Source organism: Oncorhynchus mykiss, chromosome 6 (genome assembly GCF_013265735.2).
Source record: "Oncorhynchus mykiss isolate Arlee chromosome 6, USDA_OmykA_1.1, whole genome shotgun sequence".
Lineage (NCBI taxonomy): Eukaryota > Metazoa > Chordata > Actinopteri > Salmoniformes > Salmonidae > Oncorhynchus > Oncorhynchus mykiss.
The window spans coordinates 25,025,845-25,047,698 of record NC_048570.1 but is presented as its reverse complement, the minus strand read 5'-3'; the positions used below and the strand labels follow the sequence as shown (position 1 = coordinate 25,047,698).

The 21,854-nt window shown below is 43.2% G+C and overlaps 1 protein-coding gene across 1 annotated transcript in view; it reads right to left on the bottom strand.

Moving 5' to 3' along the window:
* LOC110525720 (transmembrane protein 132D) overlaps window positions 1-21,854 on the bottom strand; it is a 57,412-nt gene that overhangs the window by 7,277 nt on the left and 28,281 nt on the right. The window contains exons 3-5 of the mRNA XM_036979718.1: window positions 18,184-18,321; window positions 5,678-5,870; window positions 1,198-1,341 (exon numbers count right to left, since the gene is read on the bottom strand). Coding sequence (XP_036835613.1) covers window positions 1,198-1,341; window positions 5,678-5,870; window positions 18,184-18,321 — 475 coding nt within the window. The remainder of the gene's footprint in view (window positions 1-1,197; window positions 1,342-5,677; window positions 5,871-18,183; window positions 18,322-21,854) is intronic.

Sequence of the window (21,854 nt, the reverse complement as noted above, 5' to 3'; positions counted from 1 at the left end):
AGCAAAGATATCTGAGTAGAGCCGCTAAACCAAGAAGCTTAGGGCAAATGTTGCGACTCAAACTTACTGATATCTGATCAGCAAACAAACACACACAGCTTGGGGGGTCATAAAGGGTCATACATTTTTTGAAATGCATGAACAGTGATTTACATTCTGTTGTCACTATCATAATCCCACTGATCTCATATCTAAAACATTACATTATATTACACAACAGACACTACATATTTCCAGTGGTCATGTACTAATGGGTCTCCTAAAATACAGAATAACAATAAAGAAATGTGTCTTGGATAAGCATTTGTTATATTGTATAATTATACTTATACTGGCCGAATGGCTGTAATAACAAAGTGACATTGTGCAACAATAACAAAAAGGAATATGAGTTTAGTTTTTCCTTTGTTTCCCTGTCATTTCCTGTTATGTGTCCATTTCAGCAGCTGATTGGCTTGACATCACTGGAGTGTCACTCACTCTTTTGTTTTCTGATGTGGTAGAGAGAATGTGGAGAGGTGACTTTGGTACAACTTCTTTGCCTTTAGCAGTCTCTCCTCCCCTCTTACACCCACCCTAAATGGCCCTCCTGTCTCATTGGAGCCAGACAGGAAAAACATACATCCAGCACTATACTCCCTCCTAACCACAGTTAAAACAGTCTCGTCTTCATATGACCTCAAATCACCTCCTTGGTTATTGGACATGTTTGTTCACCCCACAGACCTGCAAAGTACCTGTCATGGCACTGACACCTGTACAAAAAGGTCCCTATAGGAGAACCCTTTGAAGAACCCTTTTGTGTTCCACATAGAACCCTTTCCACAGAGGGTTCTACATGGAACCCAAACGTGTTCTTCCTGGAACCAAACATTTTCTGAGGACAGCCAAAGAACCTGAGAGTGTATCTAAGAGTGTATGTACAGTAAAGTTGCTTTCAGTGAAAGAAATGAAGGTGAATGTTAGAGTAGCCCCAAAACCTCTGTGTTGCAATGCTCTGTGTTTAGCAACTCTCAGTCTGACATCTTCATGTCTACACGTTGAAGAAACACACTCTCACTTTCTTATTTGTGTGTGTTAAAGTGCCAAGTACTTCCACCACTAAGATGAGGTTTTAAAACACATACACCTTCTACACAACTGTAAATGCTAGGTACCACTGTGGCATCAAGTGGCAGGCAGCCTGCTGTACAGTACCTTCAGGATGTCCTCATCAGTGGAGCTGCAGTCGGTGAAGTCTGAGACATCAGTGACTGACCCATCCTCCTCCACAGCCACGGTCCTGACAGGCATCACCACCTTCTTCCCAGTTAGCACAGCCGTGTTCAGGATCGCTGAGTCCTAAAGGGAACACATCATCAGTCTGGCTATATACTAAGTGTACAAAACATTAGGAACACCTTCCTAATAGTGAGTTGCACCCCATTTTGCCCTCAGAACAGACTCAATTCGTTGAGGTAATGGATTCTATAAGGCATCGAAGGCATTCCACTGTCATGCTGACTCCAATGCCTCCCACAGTTGTGTCAAGTTGGCTGGATATCCTTTGGGTGTTGGACCATTCTTGATGCACACCGGAAACTGTTGAGCGTGAAAAACCCAGCAGCATTGCAGTTCTTAACACACTCAAACTGGCACCTACTAGCATACCCCGTTCAAAGGCACTTAAATATTTTGTGTTTCCCATTCACCCTCTCATTGGCACACATATACAATCCATGTCTCAATTGTCTCAAGGCTTAAAACTCCTTCTTTAACCTGTCTCCTCCCCTTCATCTACACTGATTGAAGTGGATTTAACATCAATAAGGGATCATAGCTGTCAACTGGATTTACCTGGTCAGTCTTTGTCATGGAAAGAGCATGTTTTGTACACTCGGTGTAGGTTTAATGAGATATCAGCCCACTGTAACCTCCTAACTACTGATGCTTAAGATATACAGTGCCTTCAGAAAGTAATCATACCCCTTGACTTATTCCACGTTTTGTTGTGATACAGCCTGAATTCAAAATAAATGGACTCAATTGAAAACATGTTTTCACACATTTTTACTCCTGAATTTATTTAGGCGTGCCATAACAAAGGGGTTGAATACTTATTGACTCAAGACATTTCGGCATTTCATTTTTTATTCATTTCCAAAAACATAATTCCACTTTGATATTATGGGGTATTTGTGTGAGCCAGTGACACAAAATCTCAATTTAATGAATTTTAAATTCAGGCTGTAACACAACAAAATGTGGAAAAAGACAAGGGGTTTGAATACTTTCTGAAGGCACTGTAGGCTTGTTGTATGTAGGAAACGGGAGCAGGGGAGGATTGCGTGTGGAAACATGACCTGATGTTGTGAGTTCCCATCGTTGGTAGAAATATAGATTTTGGAATTAAACTGTGATATCAAAATTCCAGAAACCACATTGGTGCCAGAAAATACAAGCAATCAGTATAAATCCTAATTTTATTAGCAATATAACTGTAGCTCCAACCAGTATTGAACAACATTCAGCAGCATAGTAATGAGTGCTAGATCAGTCTAGACCTAATGGCCCCTCTGGCCAAACATCAAATCTCCTCATGTTTGGCTCGCAGACTGAGGTCACCATCTAATCCATGATTGAGATGGACCATATCAAACAACCTAGTCTCAGAGCATTTTGTATTATTTTGTAGGTAAATCCGAGACTCTCCATTTGTATGTTATGTGTTCGTTTGTGGATGTCCATCATCCATTTTGTATGATGTGATTTAGCCAAAAGTAACATTTGTTACACATTTTCTAAATGTACAATATGTTACAAATGATGATACAAAATGATATGTTATGAATTCCAATTTGTTGTGGCTAATTTTAGCGAGCTGGCTAGTGCCAACGTTAGCTAGCTGGCTAACATTAGCTAGGCTAGGGTTTAGGGATAGGGCTTAGGGTCAAGGTTAGGAGTTAGGTTGAAGGGTTAAGGGAGAGTTAGCTAAAAGGGTTAAGGTTAGGGAAAGGGTTAGATAACATGCTAAGTAGTTGCAAAGTAGCTAAAAAGTAGTTGAAAAGTTACTAATTAGCTAAAATTCTAAGGTTGTCCGTGATGAGATTCGAACATACAACCGTTGGGTTGTGTTCGCGAGACAAATTGGTGGCAGGGTAGCCTAGTGGTTAGAGCATTGGACTAATAACTGGAAAGTTGCAAGTTCAAACCCTCAAGCTGACAAGGTACAAATCTGTCATTCTGCCCTAGAACAGGCAGTTAACCCACTGTTCCTAGGCCGTCATTGAAAATAAGAATATGTTCTTAACTGACTTGCCTAGTTAAATAAAGGTAAAAAAAACATCCACCAAACACCCTCCTTAAGTACCTCTAGTCTTATGTAATCATACATATTATACTAATTTGAGTGTCCCGGATTTCATTTACTATGTTACATATAGTCCATGAGACCAGGCTGTGTCAAATTTCAAACCAAAATCAAGTTTCCAATGCCTTTATATTTCAGTGCCTTTCAACTGTATCATATTCAAAATACTGTCTATTGTATGATACAGACAGAGTGATTCAACGACAGTCAAGGTTTTTACTGTTCTCAAACATTCATTTACAAATACAGTGCCTTGCGAAAGTATTCGGCCCCCTTGAACTTTGCGACCTTTTGCCACATTTCAGGCTTCAAACATAAAGATATAAAACTGTATTTTTTTGTGAAGAATCAACAACAAGTGGGACACAATCATGAAGTGGAACGACATTTATTGGATATTTCAAACTTTTTTAACAAATCAAAAACTGAAAAATTCCGTGCTCACCATGACAAGTGCGGCTAGGCCCACAAAGTCTCTCTGGGTTGTGCAAAATGATTCAGCCCATTTACTTTCAGTGCAGCAAACTCTCTCCAGAAGTTCAGTGAGGATCTCTGAATGATCCAATGTTGACCTAAATGACTAATGATGATAAACACAATCCACCTGTGTGTAATCAAGTCTCCGTATAAATGCACCTGCACTGTGATAGTCTCAGAGGTCCGTTAAAAGCGCAGAGAGCATCATGAAGAACAAGGAACACACCAGGCAGGTCCGAGATACTGTTGTGAAGAAGTTTAAAGCCGGATTTGGATACAAAAAGATTTCCCAAGCTTTAAACATCCCAAGGAGCACTGTGCAAGCGATAATATTGAAATGGAAGGAGTATCAGACCACTGCAAATCTACCAAGACCTGGCCGTCCCTCTAAACTTTCAGCTCATACAAGGAGAAGACTGAACAGAGATGCAGCCAAGAGGCCCATGATCACTCTGGATGAACTGCAGAGATCTACAGCTGAGGTGGGAGACTCTGTCCATAGGACAACAATCAGTCGTATATTGCACAAATCTGGCCTTTATGGAAGAGTGGCAAGAAGAAAGCCATTTCTTAAAGATATCCATAAAAAGTGTTGTTTAAAGTTTGCCACAAGCCACCTGGGAGACACACCAAACATGTGGAAGAAGGTGCTCTGGTCAGATGAAACCAAAATTGAACTTTTTGGCAACAATGTAAAACGTTATGTTTGGCGTAAAAGCAACACAGCTGAACACACCATCCCCACTGTCAAACATGGTGGTGGCAGCATCATGGTTTGGGCCTGCTTTTCTTCAGCAGGGACAGGGAAGATGGTTAAAATTGATGGGAAGATGGATGGAGCCAAATACAGGACCATTCTGGAGGAAAACCTGATGGAGTCTGCAAAAGACCTGAGACTGGGACGGAGATTTGTCTTCCAACAAGACAATGATCCAAAACATGAAGCAAAATCTACAATGGAATGGTTCAAAAATAAACATATCCAGGTGTTAGAATGGCCAAGTCAAAGTCCAGACCTGAATCCAATCGAGAATCTGTGGAAAGAACTGAAAACTGCTGTTCACAAATGCTCTCCATCCAACCTCACTGAGCTCGAGCTGTATTGCAAGGAGGAATGAGAAAAAATGTCAGTCTCTCGACTTCATGATTGTGTCCCACTTGTTGTTGATTCTTCACAAAAAAATACAGTTTTATATCTTTATGTTTGAAGCCTGAAATGTGGCAAAAGGTCGCAAAGTTCAAGGGGGCCGAATACTTTCGCAAGGCACTGTATCTATTAAATATTTTTTTTTGTAAGTAAATGGACAAACAAATGATCATAAAAGATGGAACATTTTGAAAGATATAATGTTGAAAATATTACTAGGCAGATATTGTAAATCTCCCATGAAAAGAAAATGGCTTAAAAGTCAAGGGCCTTGATTGTCGTAGCACAAAGGGCTAATGGCAGATTGGATATTGTAATGCAAATTGCTCCCACAATTTATAACATTCACTATTTAGTGACAGAGATTATATGATGGATTAATTGCAGGAGTCCTATATTAAAAGATACAACATAGAAAAATTTAAAATAGAGAAGCAGCAGTCAAAGATTGACAACCTCCTGGTAAATCATGTCACAGGCATCAATTAGCATTTCGCTACACCAGCAATAATATCTGCTAAATATGTGTATGTGACCAATACAATTTGATTTGAATGTCAAGAATACAGAGTGCATTAGGTCACAGTACCCACATGCTGGAGGCCACATCCAAGACCAAACACAACATTTGCAAATGCAAATGTCACAGGGGAAAATACTATATGCATATGGATGCTAGAAATTAATTGTTAGTCCGTGCTCACCATGACAAGTGGGGCTAGGCCCACAAAGTCTCTCTGGGTTGTGTAGATCCTCATGGAACCTTCTTTCTGTCCCCCATCCCTGGTGTTTGGTGGCAACTCCAGGTGCCATGTGATCACCTGGCTGTCTGATTGGCTGCTCAGCTCCTCTACCTCAAAGTCCATCTGTAGGACCTCCAGTAGACTGCTGTCTAGCCTGAGAGAAGATAGAAGAGTCAGGATCAGACGAGGTATCTCACTGCCAGAGGAACACACTCAGCTCAAGCTATTATCTTTGATACTACATTGAATACATACAGTATGTGATTGTAGTACGGTGAGATAAACATTACAGAGGGACGGGTAGTGAGCATTTAAAAAAAAAGGAAAAGCAGGCAAGGTGGGACAGCCAAGCCCAAAGTAATCAAGGTGGCACAGCAGTGATCCTGACACATCAATCACAGAGTAAACAGAAAAAAGCGAAGCAATAAAGAACAGAAAGTGGAGGGTGGGAGGATCTGGGTTCCTCAGTCAGATATGCAATGGGACACACTATTGGCTGTTATCAATTTTGTATGCTCCAAGGACAGACTGCAAAGCATCGTCCAGGTTGCAGAGGGTCATCGGCTGCCACCTGCCCTCCATCGAGGTCCTGCATGACTGCAGGGCAAGGAAACAAGCATGGAGGCGGAGGTGTGATGATGTGGGGGTGCTTTGCTGGTGACACTGTGATTTATTTAGAATTCAAGGCACATTTAACCAGCATGGCTCCCACAGCATTCTGCAGCAATACGCCATTCTATCTGGATTGCGCTTTGTGGGACTATCATTTGTTTTTCAACAGGACAGTGACCCAAAACACACCTCTAGGCTATTTGACAAAGAAGGAGAGTGATCAAATCTAACCAAATTGTATTTGTCACATGCGCCGAATACAACAGGTTTAGTAGACCTTACAGTGAAATGCTTACTTACAAGCCCTTAAAATTTCTTTGGGATAGGGGGCGGTATTTTGACGTCCGGATGAAAAGCGGGCCCAAAGTAAACTACCTGCTACTCAGGCCCAGAAGCTAGGATCTGCATATAGTCGGTACATTTGGATAGAAAACACTCTAAAGTTTCTAAAACGGTTAAAATAATGTCCGTGAGTAAAACAGAACTGAAATGGCAGGCAAAACCCAGAGGACAAACCACCGCCCCCCCCCCCCCCCAAAAAAAAAAAATTATCCTACCACTGGTTTCAATGACTGGCACTTTTATAATAGGGCGAAATCGTGCCCGATTGCAGTTCCTAGGGCTTCCACTAGATGTCAACAGTCTTTAGAAAGAGTTTTAGGCTGGTTTTTGGGAGAAGATTAGGGAAATTAGGGAGAAGAAGAAGTCGTTTTTCACCGGACCTATCCCAAATAAGTTTTAAACAACAATTCAGTTAACCTCTCTTGGGTAGGGGGCAGTATTTTGACGTCCGGATGAAAAGCGTGCCCAAAGTAAACTGCCTGTTACTCAGGCCCAGAAGCTATGATATGCATATAATTGGTAGATTTGGATAGAAAACACTCTAAAACTGTTAAAATGATGTCTGAGTATAACAGAATTGATATGGCAGGCGAAACCCCGAGGACAAACCATCCCCCCCAAAACAATTCGGCCTAGCTCTATTTTCAATGGCTGTCACTTTAATTATAAGGCCAAGTCCTCCCAGATTGCAGTTCCTAGGGCTTCCACTAGATGTCAACAGTCTTCAGAAAGAGTTTCAGGCTGGTTTTAGGAAAAATGAGCCAGAAATGTTAGTTTTTCTAGGTGGCTCACATTTTGGCTGTAGTGTTTCCAAGCGTGTGGAAGAGAGTGTATTCTTTGGTATTTGTCTCCGGTAAAGACAATAATGATTCTCCGTCTTAAATTGTATTGTTTATTTACATATCAGGGTACCTAAGGTTTGATTATAAACGTTGTTTGACTTGTTTGGAAAAGTTTATTAGTAATGTTTGGGATTCATTTTGTATGCATTTTGATGGAAGGAAACTGAGGGGATTATTGACTGACGCGCGCCAGCTAAACTGAGTTTTTATGGATATAAAGAAGGACATCGTGGCGGCAGAGTAGCCTAGTGGTTAGAGCGTTGGACTAGTAACTGAAAGGTTGCAAGTTCAAATCCCTGAGCTGACAAGGTACAAATGTTGTCGTTCTGCCCCTGAACAGGCAGTTAACCCACTGTTCCTGGCCAGTCAAAATACAAATGTTGTATTAACTGACTAGCCTAGTTAAATAAAGGTAAAAATTATCAAACAAAAGGACCATTTGTGATGTAATTGGTACCTTTTGGAGTGCCAACACAAGAAGATCATCAAAGGTAAGGCATTTTTTATATCGATATTCAGACTTTTGTGTCGCACCTGCCTGGTTGAAATATGTTTTTCATGTGTTTGTATGCAGGGGGCTGTCCTCAGATAATCGCATGGTTTGCTTTCTCCGTAACTCCTTTTTTAAATCTGACACAGCGGCTGAATTAACAAGAAGTTAAGCTTTATTTTGATGTATTACACTTGTGATTTTATGAAAGTTAAATATTTATAATACTGTAGTTTGAATTTCGCGCTCTGCAATTTCACCGGATGTTGGCCATAACAAATAATTAAAGAGCAGCAGTAAAGACAGTAGCAACATTACAGTAGCAAGGCTATATACAGAGGGTACCAGAGTCAATGTGCATGGGCACTGGTTAGTTGAGGTAATTGAGGTACTATGTACATGTAGGTAGTTAAAGTGACTATGCATAGATAATAAATAGAGAGCAGCAGCAGCGTAAAGGGGGCGGGGCGGCAATGCAAATAGTCTGGGTAGCCACTTGAGTAGCTATTCATGAACCTTTTGGACCTAGATTTGGTGCTCCGGTACAGCGTGCCGTGCGGTAGAAGAGAGAACAGTGTATGACTAGGGTGGCTGGAGTTTTTGACCATTTTTGGTGCCTTCCACTGACACCGCCTGGTATAGGAGGTCCTGGATGGCAGGAAGCTTACCCTCTGTAGTGCCTTGCGGTTGAAGGCCGAGCAGTTGCAATACCAGGCTGTGATGTAACCATGCTCTCAATGGTGCAGCTGTAGAACTTGGTGCAGCTGTAGAACTCTGAGGACCCATTCCAAAGCTTTTCGGTCTCCCGAGGGGGAATAGTGTCACACTCTGATCTGTTTCACCTGTCCTTGTGATTGTCTCCACCCCCTCCAGGTGTCGCTTATTTTCCCTGGTCTATGTATCCCTGTGTTCCCTGTCTCTCTGTGCCAGTTAGTGTTATATTCAAGTCAACCAGTGTGTTTTTTCCCATGCTCAAACTTTTCTATTCTCTTCTACTAGTCCTCCCGGTTTTGACCTTTGCCTGTTTTCTGGACACCATTTCCGCATGCCTGACCATTCTGCCTGCCTTGACCTCGTGCCTGCCTGCCATTCTGTACCTCTGGATCTCTGAACTGGTTTCGACCTTTTGCCTGTCCACAACCATTCTCTTGCCTACCCCTTTTGGACTGTTAATAAACATCTTGGAGTCAAACCATCTGCCTCCTGTGTCTGCATCTGGGTCTCACCTTGTGCCCTTATAAATAGGCTTGGTCATGCCCTTTTCACAACTGTCTTGGTGTGTTTGGACCATGATAGTTTGTTGGTGATGTGGACACCAAGGAACTTGAAGCTCTCAACCTGCTCCACTACAGCCCCGTCGATCAGAATGGGGGCGGGCTCGGTCCTCCTTTTCCTGTAGTCCACAATCATCTCCTTTGTCTTATTCACTTTGATGGAGAGGTTGTTATTCTGGCACCACACGGCTATGTCTCTGACCTCCTTCCTATAGGCTGTCTCATCGTTGTTGGTGATCAGGCCTGTTGTATCATCTGCAAACTTAATGATGGTGTTGGAGTCATGCCTGGCCATGCAGTCATGAGTTAACAGGGAGTACAGGAGGGGACTGAGCACACACCCTTCAGGGGCCCCGCTGTTGATGATCAGCGTGGCAGATGTGTTGTTACCTACCCATCAAGAAGTCCAGGATCCAGTTGCAGAGGGAGGTGTTTAGTCCCAAGTTCTTATCTTAGTGATTAACTTTGAGGGCACTATGGTGTTGAACACTGAGCTGTAGTCAATGAATAGCATTCTCACATAGGTGTTCCTTTTGTCCAGGTGGGAAAGGGCAGTGTGGAGTGGAATAGAGATTGCATCATCTTAGTCCTGATTCAATCTTAGTCCTGCATTAACGCTTTGCCTGTTTGATGGTTCGTCTGAGGGCATAGCGGGATTTGTTATAAGCTTCCGGGTTATAGTCCCGCTCCTTGAAAGCGGCAGCTCTGCCCTTTAGCTCAGTGCGGATGTTGCCTGTAATCCATGGCTTCTGGTTCGGGTATGTACGTACAGTCACTGTGGGGACGACGTCATTGATGCACTTATTGATGAAGCCAGTGACTGATGTGGTGCACTCCTCAATGCCATCGGAAGAGTCCCGGAACTTATTCCAGTCTGTCCTGGAAAACAGTTTTGTAGCTTAGCATCTGCTTCATCTGACCACTTTTTTATTGACCGACTCACTGGTGGAGGAGGATAGCATTATTGGTCAGATTTGCTAAATGGAGGGCGAAGGAGAGCTTTGTATGCATCTTTGTGTGTGGAGTAAAGGTGGTCTAGAATTTGTTTCACTCTGATTGCACATTTAACATGATGGTAGAAATGAGGTAAAACGGATTTAAGTTTCCTTGCATTTAAGTCTACGGCCACTAGGAGCACCGCCTCTGGATGAGTGTTTTCCTGTTTGCTTATGGCTGTATACAGTTCATTGAGTGCGGTCTTAGTGCCAGTATCGGTTTGTGGTGGTAAATAGACCACAACAAAGAATGTAAATAGTGTGAATAGTGTGTTCTACAGCTTATCATGAGATAGTCTACCTCAGGCGTGCAAAACCTTGAGACTTCATTAGATTTCGTGCACCAGCTGTTGTTTACAAATATACATAGACCGCCACCCCTTGTCTTACCAGAGGCGGCTGTTCTATACTGCTGATACAGCGTAAAACCCGCCAGCTGTATGTTATTCATGTCGTCGTTTTGCCACGACTCGCAGAAACATAAGATATTACAGTTTTTTATGTCCCGTTGGTAGGATCGTAGTTAGTCTATTTCATTATCCAATGGTTGTACTTTGGCTAATGGTGCTGCATCAGATGACCTGGCCTCCACAATCACCCGCCCTCATCCCAATTGAGATGGTGTGGGATGAGTTGTCATCAAGGCAAAGGGTGGCTACTTTGAAGAATATAAAATATAAAATATATTTTGATTTGTTTAACACGTGTTTGGTTACTACATGATTCCGTATGTGTTATTTCAATATTTGATATATTCACTATTATTCTACAAAGTAGAACATAGTAAAAATAAAGAAAAACTGTTGAATGAGTAGGTGTGTCCGGACTTTTGACTGGTACTGTATTCATACTGATATTGTAAAATTGCACAACCACTGTATATCCACTGCTCATCCTCTTATAGCTCTATGCTCACTCACCCTAGTTGTATATAATGTATGTATACTTTGTTTAAACTTCCCTGTCTGTATTTAATCTCTAAATGTTGTCAATCACTAGCAGCACCATATCACCAAATAAAATTTGGAGTGTATGTAAATGTACTTGGTGAATAAAGGTGATTCTGATTCTGAAGCGTTGTTTTAACCGAGGAGGAAAAACAGGAGGAATCCAGTTTATTAACCCTAACCTTGCCTCTGTGATAGACTTCACTGCATTGTAAAAGCTTATGTCTTACATGTACCGTATGTTTAGTATAATAAACAACATCAGCATTGTCAAAGTGACTTCCTACACATGCCTAATAAGAAAACAACTAATTTATGATTCTGTTGTTTTTTTCAGTCTGTTTTAATATCCAATAATTACTTATTTCCTTGGTCTTTTGTTCTTCATCAAAATAACAACAAAACACTTCAGCTTCTCACCGTCAGTAGCATAAAACAAGATTATCCACAGAGGGTGTCATTTAATATTCTTTCCCACATTAATGTCCTGTTATTGTAAAGTAATCACATTGTTTGTGCACATGTAAGGTATGACTAGCTGAGCATGTCAAATGAGCATCAGGGATTTGATTGTGAGACAGATTAATGAGATGCACAATCTCTCGGCTCCACTGAAACCTATTACCCCTGAACAGACACACATGTCACTGCAGGCGTCAGGCTGAAGGAGAATGCATGCATGGGCTAAATAGGATAGATAGCTTGTAGCAGCAAAGTTCTCTGATAGCCTGATCCTCTCATTGTATATGATAAAGCCTTGAATAGGACTTGGATAGGATCCCCTCTAATCTGATGAATCGGTTCAAAGTCTCTAAAGCGAAACATCTTTAAAGCATTACTGAAAGTGTTCGGCCTGTTTTAACTGACAGTACTTTAGATCATCATAAACATGGGGATTTACAAGAATGGGTAAGTGCAGTGATGGGTTTAGACAGCTTTTAACTATGGACTTTGAACTCGGAGTCAAGTGAGGTGCAATGAATTCATGAGATCTCCCTTGACTTCTAATATTAAGCAGCTGGAATATTGCACAATTTGCACAGCTGGAACATTGACTATAAAGAATATCCATCCTATCCCAAGCCCTATCCCTGTGAAACACACTACTGAATAGGACCACATCCACTCACTCTCAAGTAAGACAGTCCTGTATCTGGCACACACCCTCCCTTCGCCACATCAAACACTTACACACAACCAACTGTCAAATATTTTCAAATGTACTGTGTGTGTCCCTTCAAAGCCAAATGCAAGCACAAAGCTACTTCTGATGAGTTCTCTATCATTTATTCTAAGAGCTTTTTAAGTTCTGCACAACACATGAAAAGACGTAACAAGAGAGATTTACTGTAATTGAATCATCTTAGAATATTGCACAAAAACACACCGAAACACAAACCAACTGTAACAGTGTTTTAGTCAAGTATCAAAACTGTAACGGTTTTCGTCTTCATACGAAGGAGAGTCGGACCAAAATGCAGCGTGTCGATTGCGATTCATGTTTAATGAAAAAAAACACACTAAACACAAACACTACAAAAACAATAAACGTAACGAAAACCTAAACAGCCTATCTGGTGAAAACACATAGACAGGAACAATCACCCACAAACACACAGTGAAACCCAGGCTACCTAAATATGGTTCCCAATCAGAGACAATGACTAACACCTGCCTCTGATTGAGAACCATATCAGGCCAGACATAGAAATAGACAAACAAGACATCCAACATAGAATGCCCACCCAGATCACACCCTGACCAATCAAAACATAGAAAATACAAAGTAAACTATGGTCAGGGCGTGACAGTACCCCCCCCCCCCAAGGTGCGGACTCCGGCCGCAAAACCTGAACCTATAGGGGAGGGTCTGGGTGGGCATCTGTCCGCGGTGGCGGCTCTGGCGCTGGACGTGGACCCCACTCCATGACAGTTTTAATCCCCCTCCTAAACGTCCCTAAATAGGTTACCCACCACAATGATAACATGGGACAGAGGGACAGCTCGGGACAGAGGTAACTCGGGACAGATGGGTAGCTCAGCACTGAGAGGAAGCTCAGCACTGAGAAGAAGCTCAGCACTGAGAGGAAGCCCAGGCAGGTAGTAGAAACTACCAGAACCTGGCTGGCTGGCGGTTTCAGCAGATCCTGGTCGACTAGCGGATCTGGAAGAATCTGGTCGACTGGCGGATCTGGGAGAATCTGGTCGACTGGCGGATCTGGGAGAATCTGGTCGACTGGCGGATCTGGGAGAATCTGGTCGACTGGCAGATCTGAGAGAGTCTGGACGACTGGCAGATCTGAGAGAGTCTGGACGACTGGCAGATCTGAGAGAGTCTGGACGACTGGCAGATCTGAGAGAGTCTGGACGACTGGCAGATCTGAGAGAGTCTGGACGACTGGCAGATCTGGAAGAGTCTGGTCGACTGGCAGATCTGGAAGAGTCTGGTCGACTGGCAGATCTGGAAGAGTCTGGACGACTGGCAGATCTGGAAGAGTCTGGACGACTGGCAGATCTGGAAGAGTCTGGACGACGGGCAGATCTGGAAGAGTCTGGACGACGGGCAGATCTGGAAGAGTCTGGACGACGGGCAGATCTGGAAGAGTCTGGTCGACTGGCAGATCTGGAAGAGTCTGGTCGACTGGCAGATCTGGAAGAGTCTGGACGACTGGCAGATCTGGAAGAGTCTGGACGACTGGCAGATCTGGAAGAGTCTGGACGACTGGCAGATCTGGAAGAGTCTGGTCGACACAGACTGGCTGCTCTGGCTGCTCCATGCTGACTGGCTGCTCCATGATGACTGGCAGCTCTGGCTGCTCCATGCTGACTGACTGCTCCATGCTGACTGGCAGCTCTGGCTGCTCCATGCTGACTGGCTGCTCCATGCTGACTGGCAGCTCTGGCTGCTCCATGCTGACTGGCTGCTCTGGCTGCTCCATGCTGACTGGCTGCTCCATGCTGACTGGCTGCTCCATGCTGACTGGTGGCCCTGGCTGCTCCATGCTGACTGGCGGCCCTGGCTGCTCCATGCTGACTGGCGGCCCTGGCTGCTCCATGCTGACTGGCAGCTCTGGCGGCTCCTTGCAGACTGGCAGCTCTGGCGGCTCCTTGCAGACTGGCAGCTTTGGCGGCATCCTGCAGACAGGCAGCTCTGGCGGCTCCTTGCAGACTGGCAGCTCTATGCAGACTGGCAGCTCCTTGCAGACTGGCAGCTCCTTGCTAACTGGCAGCTCTATGCTAACTGGCAGCTCTATGCTAACTGGCAGCTCTATGCTAACTGGCAGCTCTATGCTAACTGGCAGTTCTGAACAGGCGGGAGACTCCGGCAGCGCTGTAGAGAAGGAAGGCTCTAACAGCGCTAAACAGGCGGGAGACTCCGACAGCGCTGGAGAGGAGGAGGGCTCCGACAGCGCTGGACAGGTGAGGCGCACTGTAGGCCTGATGCGTGGTGCTGGCACTGGTGGTACTGGGCCGAGGACACGCACAGGAAGCCTGGTACGGGGAGCTGCTACCGGAGGGCTGGGGTGTGGAGGTGGTACTGGAAAAACCGGACCGTGCAGGCGCACTGGAGCTCTTGAGCACCGAGCCTGCCCAACCTTACCTGGTTGAATGCTCACGGTCGCCCTGCCAGTGCGGCGAGGTGGAATAGCCCGCACTGGACTATGCAGGCGAACCGGAGACACCGAGCGCAAGGCTGGTGCCATGTAAACCGGCCCAAGGAGACGCACTGGGGACCAGCTGCGTAGAGCCGGCTTCATGGCATTAGGCTCGACGCTCAATCTAGCCCGGCAGACACGCGGAGCTGGAATATACCGCACCGGGCTATGCACCCGCACTGGAGACACCGTGCGCACCACTGCATAACACGGTGCCTGTCCGGTCTCTCTAGCCCCCCGGTAAGCACAGGGAGTCTGCCCAGGTCTCCTACCTGGCATAGCCATACTCCCTGTTAGCCCCCCCCCCAAGAAATTTTTGGGGCTGCCTCTCAGGCTTCCATCCGCGTCGCCGTGCTGCCTTCTCATACCAGCGCCTCTCTGCTTTCACCGCCTCCATTCTACGGTAACCTTCCTCGCACTGCTCCAGCGAATCCCAGGCGGGCTCCGGCACTCTCCCTGGGTCGGCCGCCCACCTGTCGATCTCCTCCCAAGTAGTATACTCCATACTGTACTCCTCCTTGGGCTGTTCCTGTTGTTTCTTCTCCCGCTGCACCTTAGTGCGGCTACACTCCCCTGGTTTAGCCCAGGGTCCTCTCCCGTCGAGGATTTCCTCCCATGTCCAGAAATCCTTATTGCGCTTCTCCTCGCGCTGCTCCTGCCTGTTGACACGCTGCTTGGTCCGTTGGTGGTGGGTGATTCTGTAACGGTTTTCGTCTTCATACGAAGGAGAGTCGGACCAAAATGCAGCGTGTCGATTGCGATTCATGTTTAATGAAAAAAAACACACTAAACACAAACACTACAAAAACAATAAACGTAACGAAAACCTAAACAGCCTATCTGGTGAAAACACATAGACAGGAACAATCACCCACAAACACACAGTGAAACCCAGGCTACCTAAATATGGTTCCCAATCAGAGACAATGACTAACACCTGCCTCTGATTGAGAACCATATCAGGCCAGACATAGAAATAGACAAACAAGACATCCAACATAGAATGCCCACCCAGATCACACCCTGACCAATCAAAACATAGAAAATACAAAGTAAACTATGGTCAGGGCGTGACAAAAACAAGATGTGCAAGGGGGTCTCTATCCCCTAAAGTATACATTAAAACAGATTTTGCTGTTTTAATCTGGCATTACAGTGAAAAGGGGGACACCATTATAGCCTTCTGTCATTCTTGTGGGTGAAGCAGTGAAGTACTCCAAACCCCAGATTATTAAAGGGACAGCACTCTCACTAAGTGGCCATCTTAAATCTGATGCAATGTATTGTCAAACAGAGGATAAAAACATTGTTAATATCCAGATAGCCGCATAAACACTCACAGTGTGTTAGGAAGCTAAGAGCCAAAGTCCATAAAAAACCAAAGAGGTGTGACATTAGACAGCCCCTGCAGGGGGTCTAGTAAGTTAAATTACATTTTAAGATGGATTATCCCAAACAAACTATTCTTCATCCACAAATATGTTCACAAAAACCTGTTCGATAAAGAATGGAATAATCCCCATCACATGGGGAAAACAAGAAAATGAGGCCAACCCAATAATAACTTCCTTTTACCAGGTCAGTGTTTCTATCACTCCGTGCTTATCAGTGTGAAGTGTATCCTGCTTGCCACGCTCAATGCAATCATGGACGCCATAATGCTCCAATTAAAATGACAAACTACAAAGATGTCCCACCTTTAAATTCACATGAACATCTCATAGGCTATAAATACCTGGGGCCACAGCAGATCATAAAGGTCAGCCAAGTCACAGAGTTGGTCAATTACATGGAATGTCAATGGAAGGTCCTGTTCCTTCATGGACAGGTTCCTAAATCTGGTCTATTGTCCAGAACTCCAAGGTAAATTGTCCTCAAGCAAGGTAAAGGTTACACTTCAGAAAGAGCACCATGACTCCAGATGTCTTTGTGACAGCAGCAATGGTACCAGAAACAGATCCCACAGGCTTCTAGGAACGGAAGAGGTATTAACAAAGCCACATATTCACATTGACTGGGCACACTCATGTTTAATTAATTGTTAATAATAATAATTGTTTAGTATTTGCCAAAGGTTTTAGCAACATACTGTAAAGGAGACAGAAACACTTTAATATACTGAAAAGGGAAGATAAATACTTTTTAAAATCCTTTATTTAACTAGGCAAGTCAGTTAAGAACAAATTCGTATTTACAATGACGGCCTACTACCGACACTGGGCCAATTGCGCAGCCCTATGGGACTCCCAATCACAGCCAGATGTGATGCAGCCTGGATTCAAACCAGGTACTACAGTGACACCTCTTGCACTGAGATGCAGTGTCTTAGACCACTGCACCACTCGGGAGCCCTTCATGTGAACTATACACAAAACAATAAAAACACCGTCCTAACATTAAGAACCCCCCCCCCCCCCCCCCCCCCCCCCCCCCCCCCACCCACCACCACCACCACCACCACCACCCACCCACTCTTTGTTAAGAGTGAAAAACCCAGCAGTGTTGGAGTTCTTGACACAAACCGGTGTCAGGAACGTCAAGAATGCATGGCACCTACTACCCTACCCCGTTCAAAGGCACTGTAAATATTTTGTCACCATCTGAATGGCACACATACAAAATCCATGTCTCAATTGTCTCAAGGCTTAAAAATCCTTCTTTAACCTGTCTCCTCCCCTTCATCTACACTGATTGAAGTGGATTTAACAAGTGACTTCAATAAGAGATCCTAGCTATCACCTGGATTCATCTGGTCAGTCTATGTCATGGAAAGAGCAAGTGTCCTTAATGTTTTGTACACTCAATATAGATAAGCAATTAGAGACTTCCAGAGATTTTCTTACAGACGTAGCACTACTTAATGACTTGCGAGGACAGTGGCCTCTTTAAGAAGCAGATTTACTTAAGCTTTTCTCAGCAGTAGACCTGTGCTTGTATAGCATAAGATTTCTTCTCAGGTCAGATAGCCTAAGCCCCAGTCAAAATGCCATCGTGTGTGAGTGCTATTTATTCTGAGTCGTTAGCCTACTCATTGTATCACATATGCAAACTATTTTCAACTTACTCAGGCAAAATGGAAGTAACTAACCCTCTGTATCATGTACACTACTATTAAAATGAATTAACTAACAAACCCATGACATTAACACCTTATAGAGTACAGTAATGTTTATTCAAGAGTATGTGTACAGCTGTCTATGAGCAGCCATATTTGAAGGGTCCAGCCAATGGTTGAACACATAGTGGGTTTAACGGCGTTCGCTGATAGTATATTGGGGGGGGATTGTTGTGTATGTTCAGCAGACTTGCCTTTTTCCAGGTATGGCAGATTTCCTCTGACAAACAACAGCGATGGTGCCATCCGCTCCAGAGTCCAGCGTGATGTCCCACAACAACGAGTTACTGGGTGTTGCTGTGCGAAACGACACTCCTTTTTTTACAATCGCTCTAACAATGGAGACAATAAAAAGAGAGACAGGAATAAGACACATGTTAAACAAACCAAGGTAACTAGAAAGTAAACTCTAAATCCTACACCTAGCAGTAAGTCCAATGGACATGGCTAACATGATGTTGGCTCCCATAGCTTGGGGCCTTGAAATGATTCATTCCTAAGACCTTCAGTCAATCAGAGTCCACTTTGCTCATAGCAAAGCCCTGCAATTTAAGAGGATTGGGCAAATCCCTGGGGATAGGTTTCAATAGACTGAGGAAAAATGCATTTTGAATGTTTAGTATTCCTCATATACTATGGGCCTCTTTGTTCCTGATTCGTACACAAATTATTCATGGTGTACTAATGGCTTGTTGGCCTGCTGGCCTCTCATTTGTAAATGATAAGCATTATCTAATGCAGCTGAACACTTACACTGTTCCAGTAGACAGCCACACTAGGGAGCTGAATGCTAATTCAAACATTACCCTGCAATTAATGACTAGTGTAAAAGGTCCTACAAGGGAGTTAGTGTAGCGTAAGAGTGGAGGTAGGTTAGATATATACTATGGATATATACATCCATAGTGTTGTGCAGGAGAGGCATCCCAGTGTCCATCCTCTGACACTGTACAGGATTACAACACCGCACTCATTTGTCTCTCTCTAGAGCCATTCAAAGCATGTTTCCATAACAATTGAGCACCACCAAGTTGTTTCTTCATAAAATATTATTATAGTGCTGAATATTATCACTATAGTAGGGTGATTGCTCACAAAACTAGAACCAAAAAGATTTTGGGGATTTTCAAAAACTGTAATCAATAGAAGGAACCTTTGGTGGAAGTATTGTTGACATACAGTATATTTGACATTTGTATCTTAAAGCATAATTGAGAAATAATTTATTGAAGTTGAAACATTTGTGACATTTTGGCCTTACTCAGGCCTCCTTTAAGACTATGTTAAAAATAAAAATGCTATTGCAACCTCTTTGCAATAAGGAATTGAGACCAAAAGCTCAAGAGAAGTTGCAAGGATACAGTCAGGTAGAAACACATCTGCCACGCTGATCCTCAACACTGGAGCTCCCCAGGGGTGCGTGCTCAGTCCCCTCCTGTACTCCCTGTTCACCCACGACTGCATGGCCAGGCACGACTCCAACACCATCATTAATTTTGCAAACAACACAACAGTGGTAGGCCTGATTACCGACAACGACGAGACAGCCTATAGGGAGGAGGTCAGAGACCTGGCCGGGTGGTGCAAGAATAACAACCTATCCCTCAACTTAACCAAGACTAAGGAGATGATTGTGGACTACAGGAAAAGGAGGAACGAGCATCGACAGGGCTGTAGTGGAGCAGGTTGAGAGCTTCAAGTTCCTTGGTGTCCACATCAACAACAAACTAGAATGGTCCAAACACACCAAGACAGAGATCCTCAAAAGGTTCTACAGAAGCAACATCACTGCCTGTATCACTGCCTGGTACGGTAACTGCTCGGCCTCTGACCGCAAGGCACTACAGAGGGTAGTGTGTACGGCCCAGTACATCACTGGGGTTAAGCTGCCTGCCATCCAGAACCTCTACACCAGGCGGTGTCAGAGGAAGGCCCTAAAAATGGTCAAAGGCCCCAGCTATTTGCATTGTGTCCCGCCACCCCCCAACCCCTCTTTTACGTTACGCTATTTTGTTAGAAGAAAATAAATCAACAAATAAATAAACATTTTCAATATATTGTTGTACTGTATACTCTACGGGCATTTCAAAGCTCCAGAGTGGGATCTCTGCTACTTTTAGAGTTATGCTCCAATTTGTAAGCATTACCAAAAGAGTGAACTTGAAAATGGATTCAAAATGGTCGCTCTCTGCTGGTAAAAAGATGGCTGTAATTGGTTACGTTGGCTACTATGCTAATTTATCTGTTTAAAACGGCCATATATGTTAAACTAGCAGAGATCCCACTTTAGAATTTTGGAGTACCTGTAGTATATTATGTTTGACAATGTATATATATTTAAATAAAATCAAAATTCAAAATTGTATATTTTCAATATTCATGTTTATATTTGTCAATATTCATAAAATAAAGTAGGAAAATTGTTATTAAATTCAAAATACTACTCATATTACAGAGCAAGCGGTAAAGCTTCATATGACACCAACAGATCAATCATTATGGAGCCTTAAGGAGGCCTGGGTATGGCCAAAATGTCACAAAACAATTAATCATAATCAACAAATCATAATTTCTCAATTATGCTTTAAGATACAAATGTCAAATATGAATGAAAGTTATTGAAAATCCCCAAAATCATGGTCTTTTTAAAATGTATTTTTACCCCAGCTAATAATTTTAGGGAGAAAGAACGTTTTTGTAATGTTTCTCATAATGTTCCACTAATGTTTGAGTGTCCATGTTTCTGTTAGTTAGGGGAACATTATATCTATGTTAGCAAAAACCTTCTGAGAAACTTTATAGCATGTTCTGGTGTTAAAGTTAGAACATTATCTTAATGTAAAGCAGAATATACCTAGAGCGTGGTTACACTGTTCTCAGAACATGCAACATTAATGTTGTAGATTAGTTTTATGGGACATGTCCAGTTAGGGGGTTAGGAGAATATCCCATCCACATTCCACCAAACATACACAGAACATTGTTGCCATGTTCTCCCAATATGATATATTAATGTTCTCGACATGTTTCGTGGGAACCTTGCAATATTTCAGTAAACTTGTTACTGTTGCCAAGCCCATCAAGGCCCTGACTGGTGAAACACTGATCCATTCACAGCTCTGTTTCAGATGTTCACATAGAGTGCTTTTAACATACAATGTTTTCAATTGACATATTTGACATACATGATTATATTGTATGTTTTCATAGTCATTATTATTCAACATGTCCTTAACTGGGATTTGAACTCACAACCTCTTGGTTCACAGATTCCCAATCTTCCTACTATACCACCCTATCCGTGTAAGATATCAGATCATTTGACTATTCTCTCATTATTGATTTGATTGACTAATTTCAACAATTTAAGGGCTTTCTGTATAGCTATTAACAAAAGGCCAAGCTTGAGAGCCAATATATTTATTTCATTTCATTTGTGATTTTCATGAATAGTTAACGTTGCGTTATGCTAATGAGCTTGAGGCTATACTTAAGATCCAGGGTACGGGATTGCTCGTCGCTAGAGGTTAAATGTTGGTGGAGAATATTAATAATATTAATTCTAATGATTAATTCAAGTTTTTCTTGACTGTAGTTTTAACAGAGCTGAGATTTACTGAACTTGACGCAATGTTTTTGCCAGGATCCCATGAATTGTGTCTAGAACATTCAAATATTCTGTTCTGAAAACATGGCAACCATGTCCCGTGTATGTTTAGTGGGATGTTGATGTAATAGTCCCTGAAGAAGGCTCAGTGACGCAGAAACGTTGGTTTACCCAATACATTACTGGGAGCTTGTATATAGAGTGTGTAACTCAGTTTACTCACCGTTAGTCAGCAACTCTACACAAATATTTTCTGGG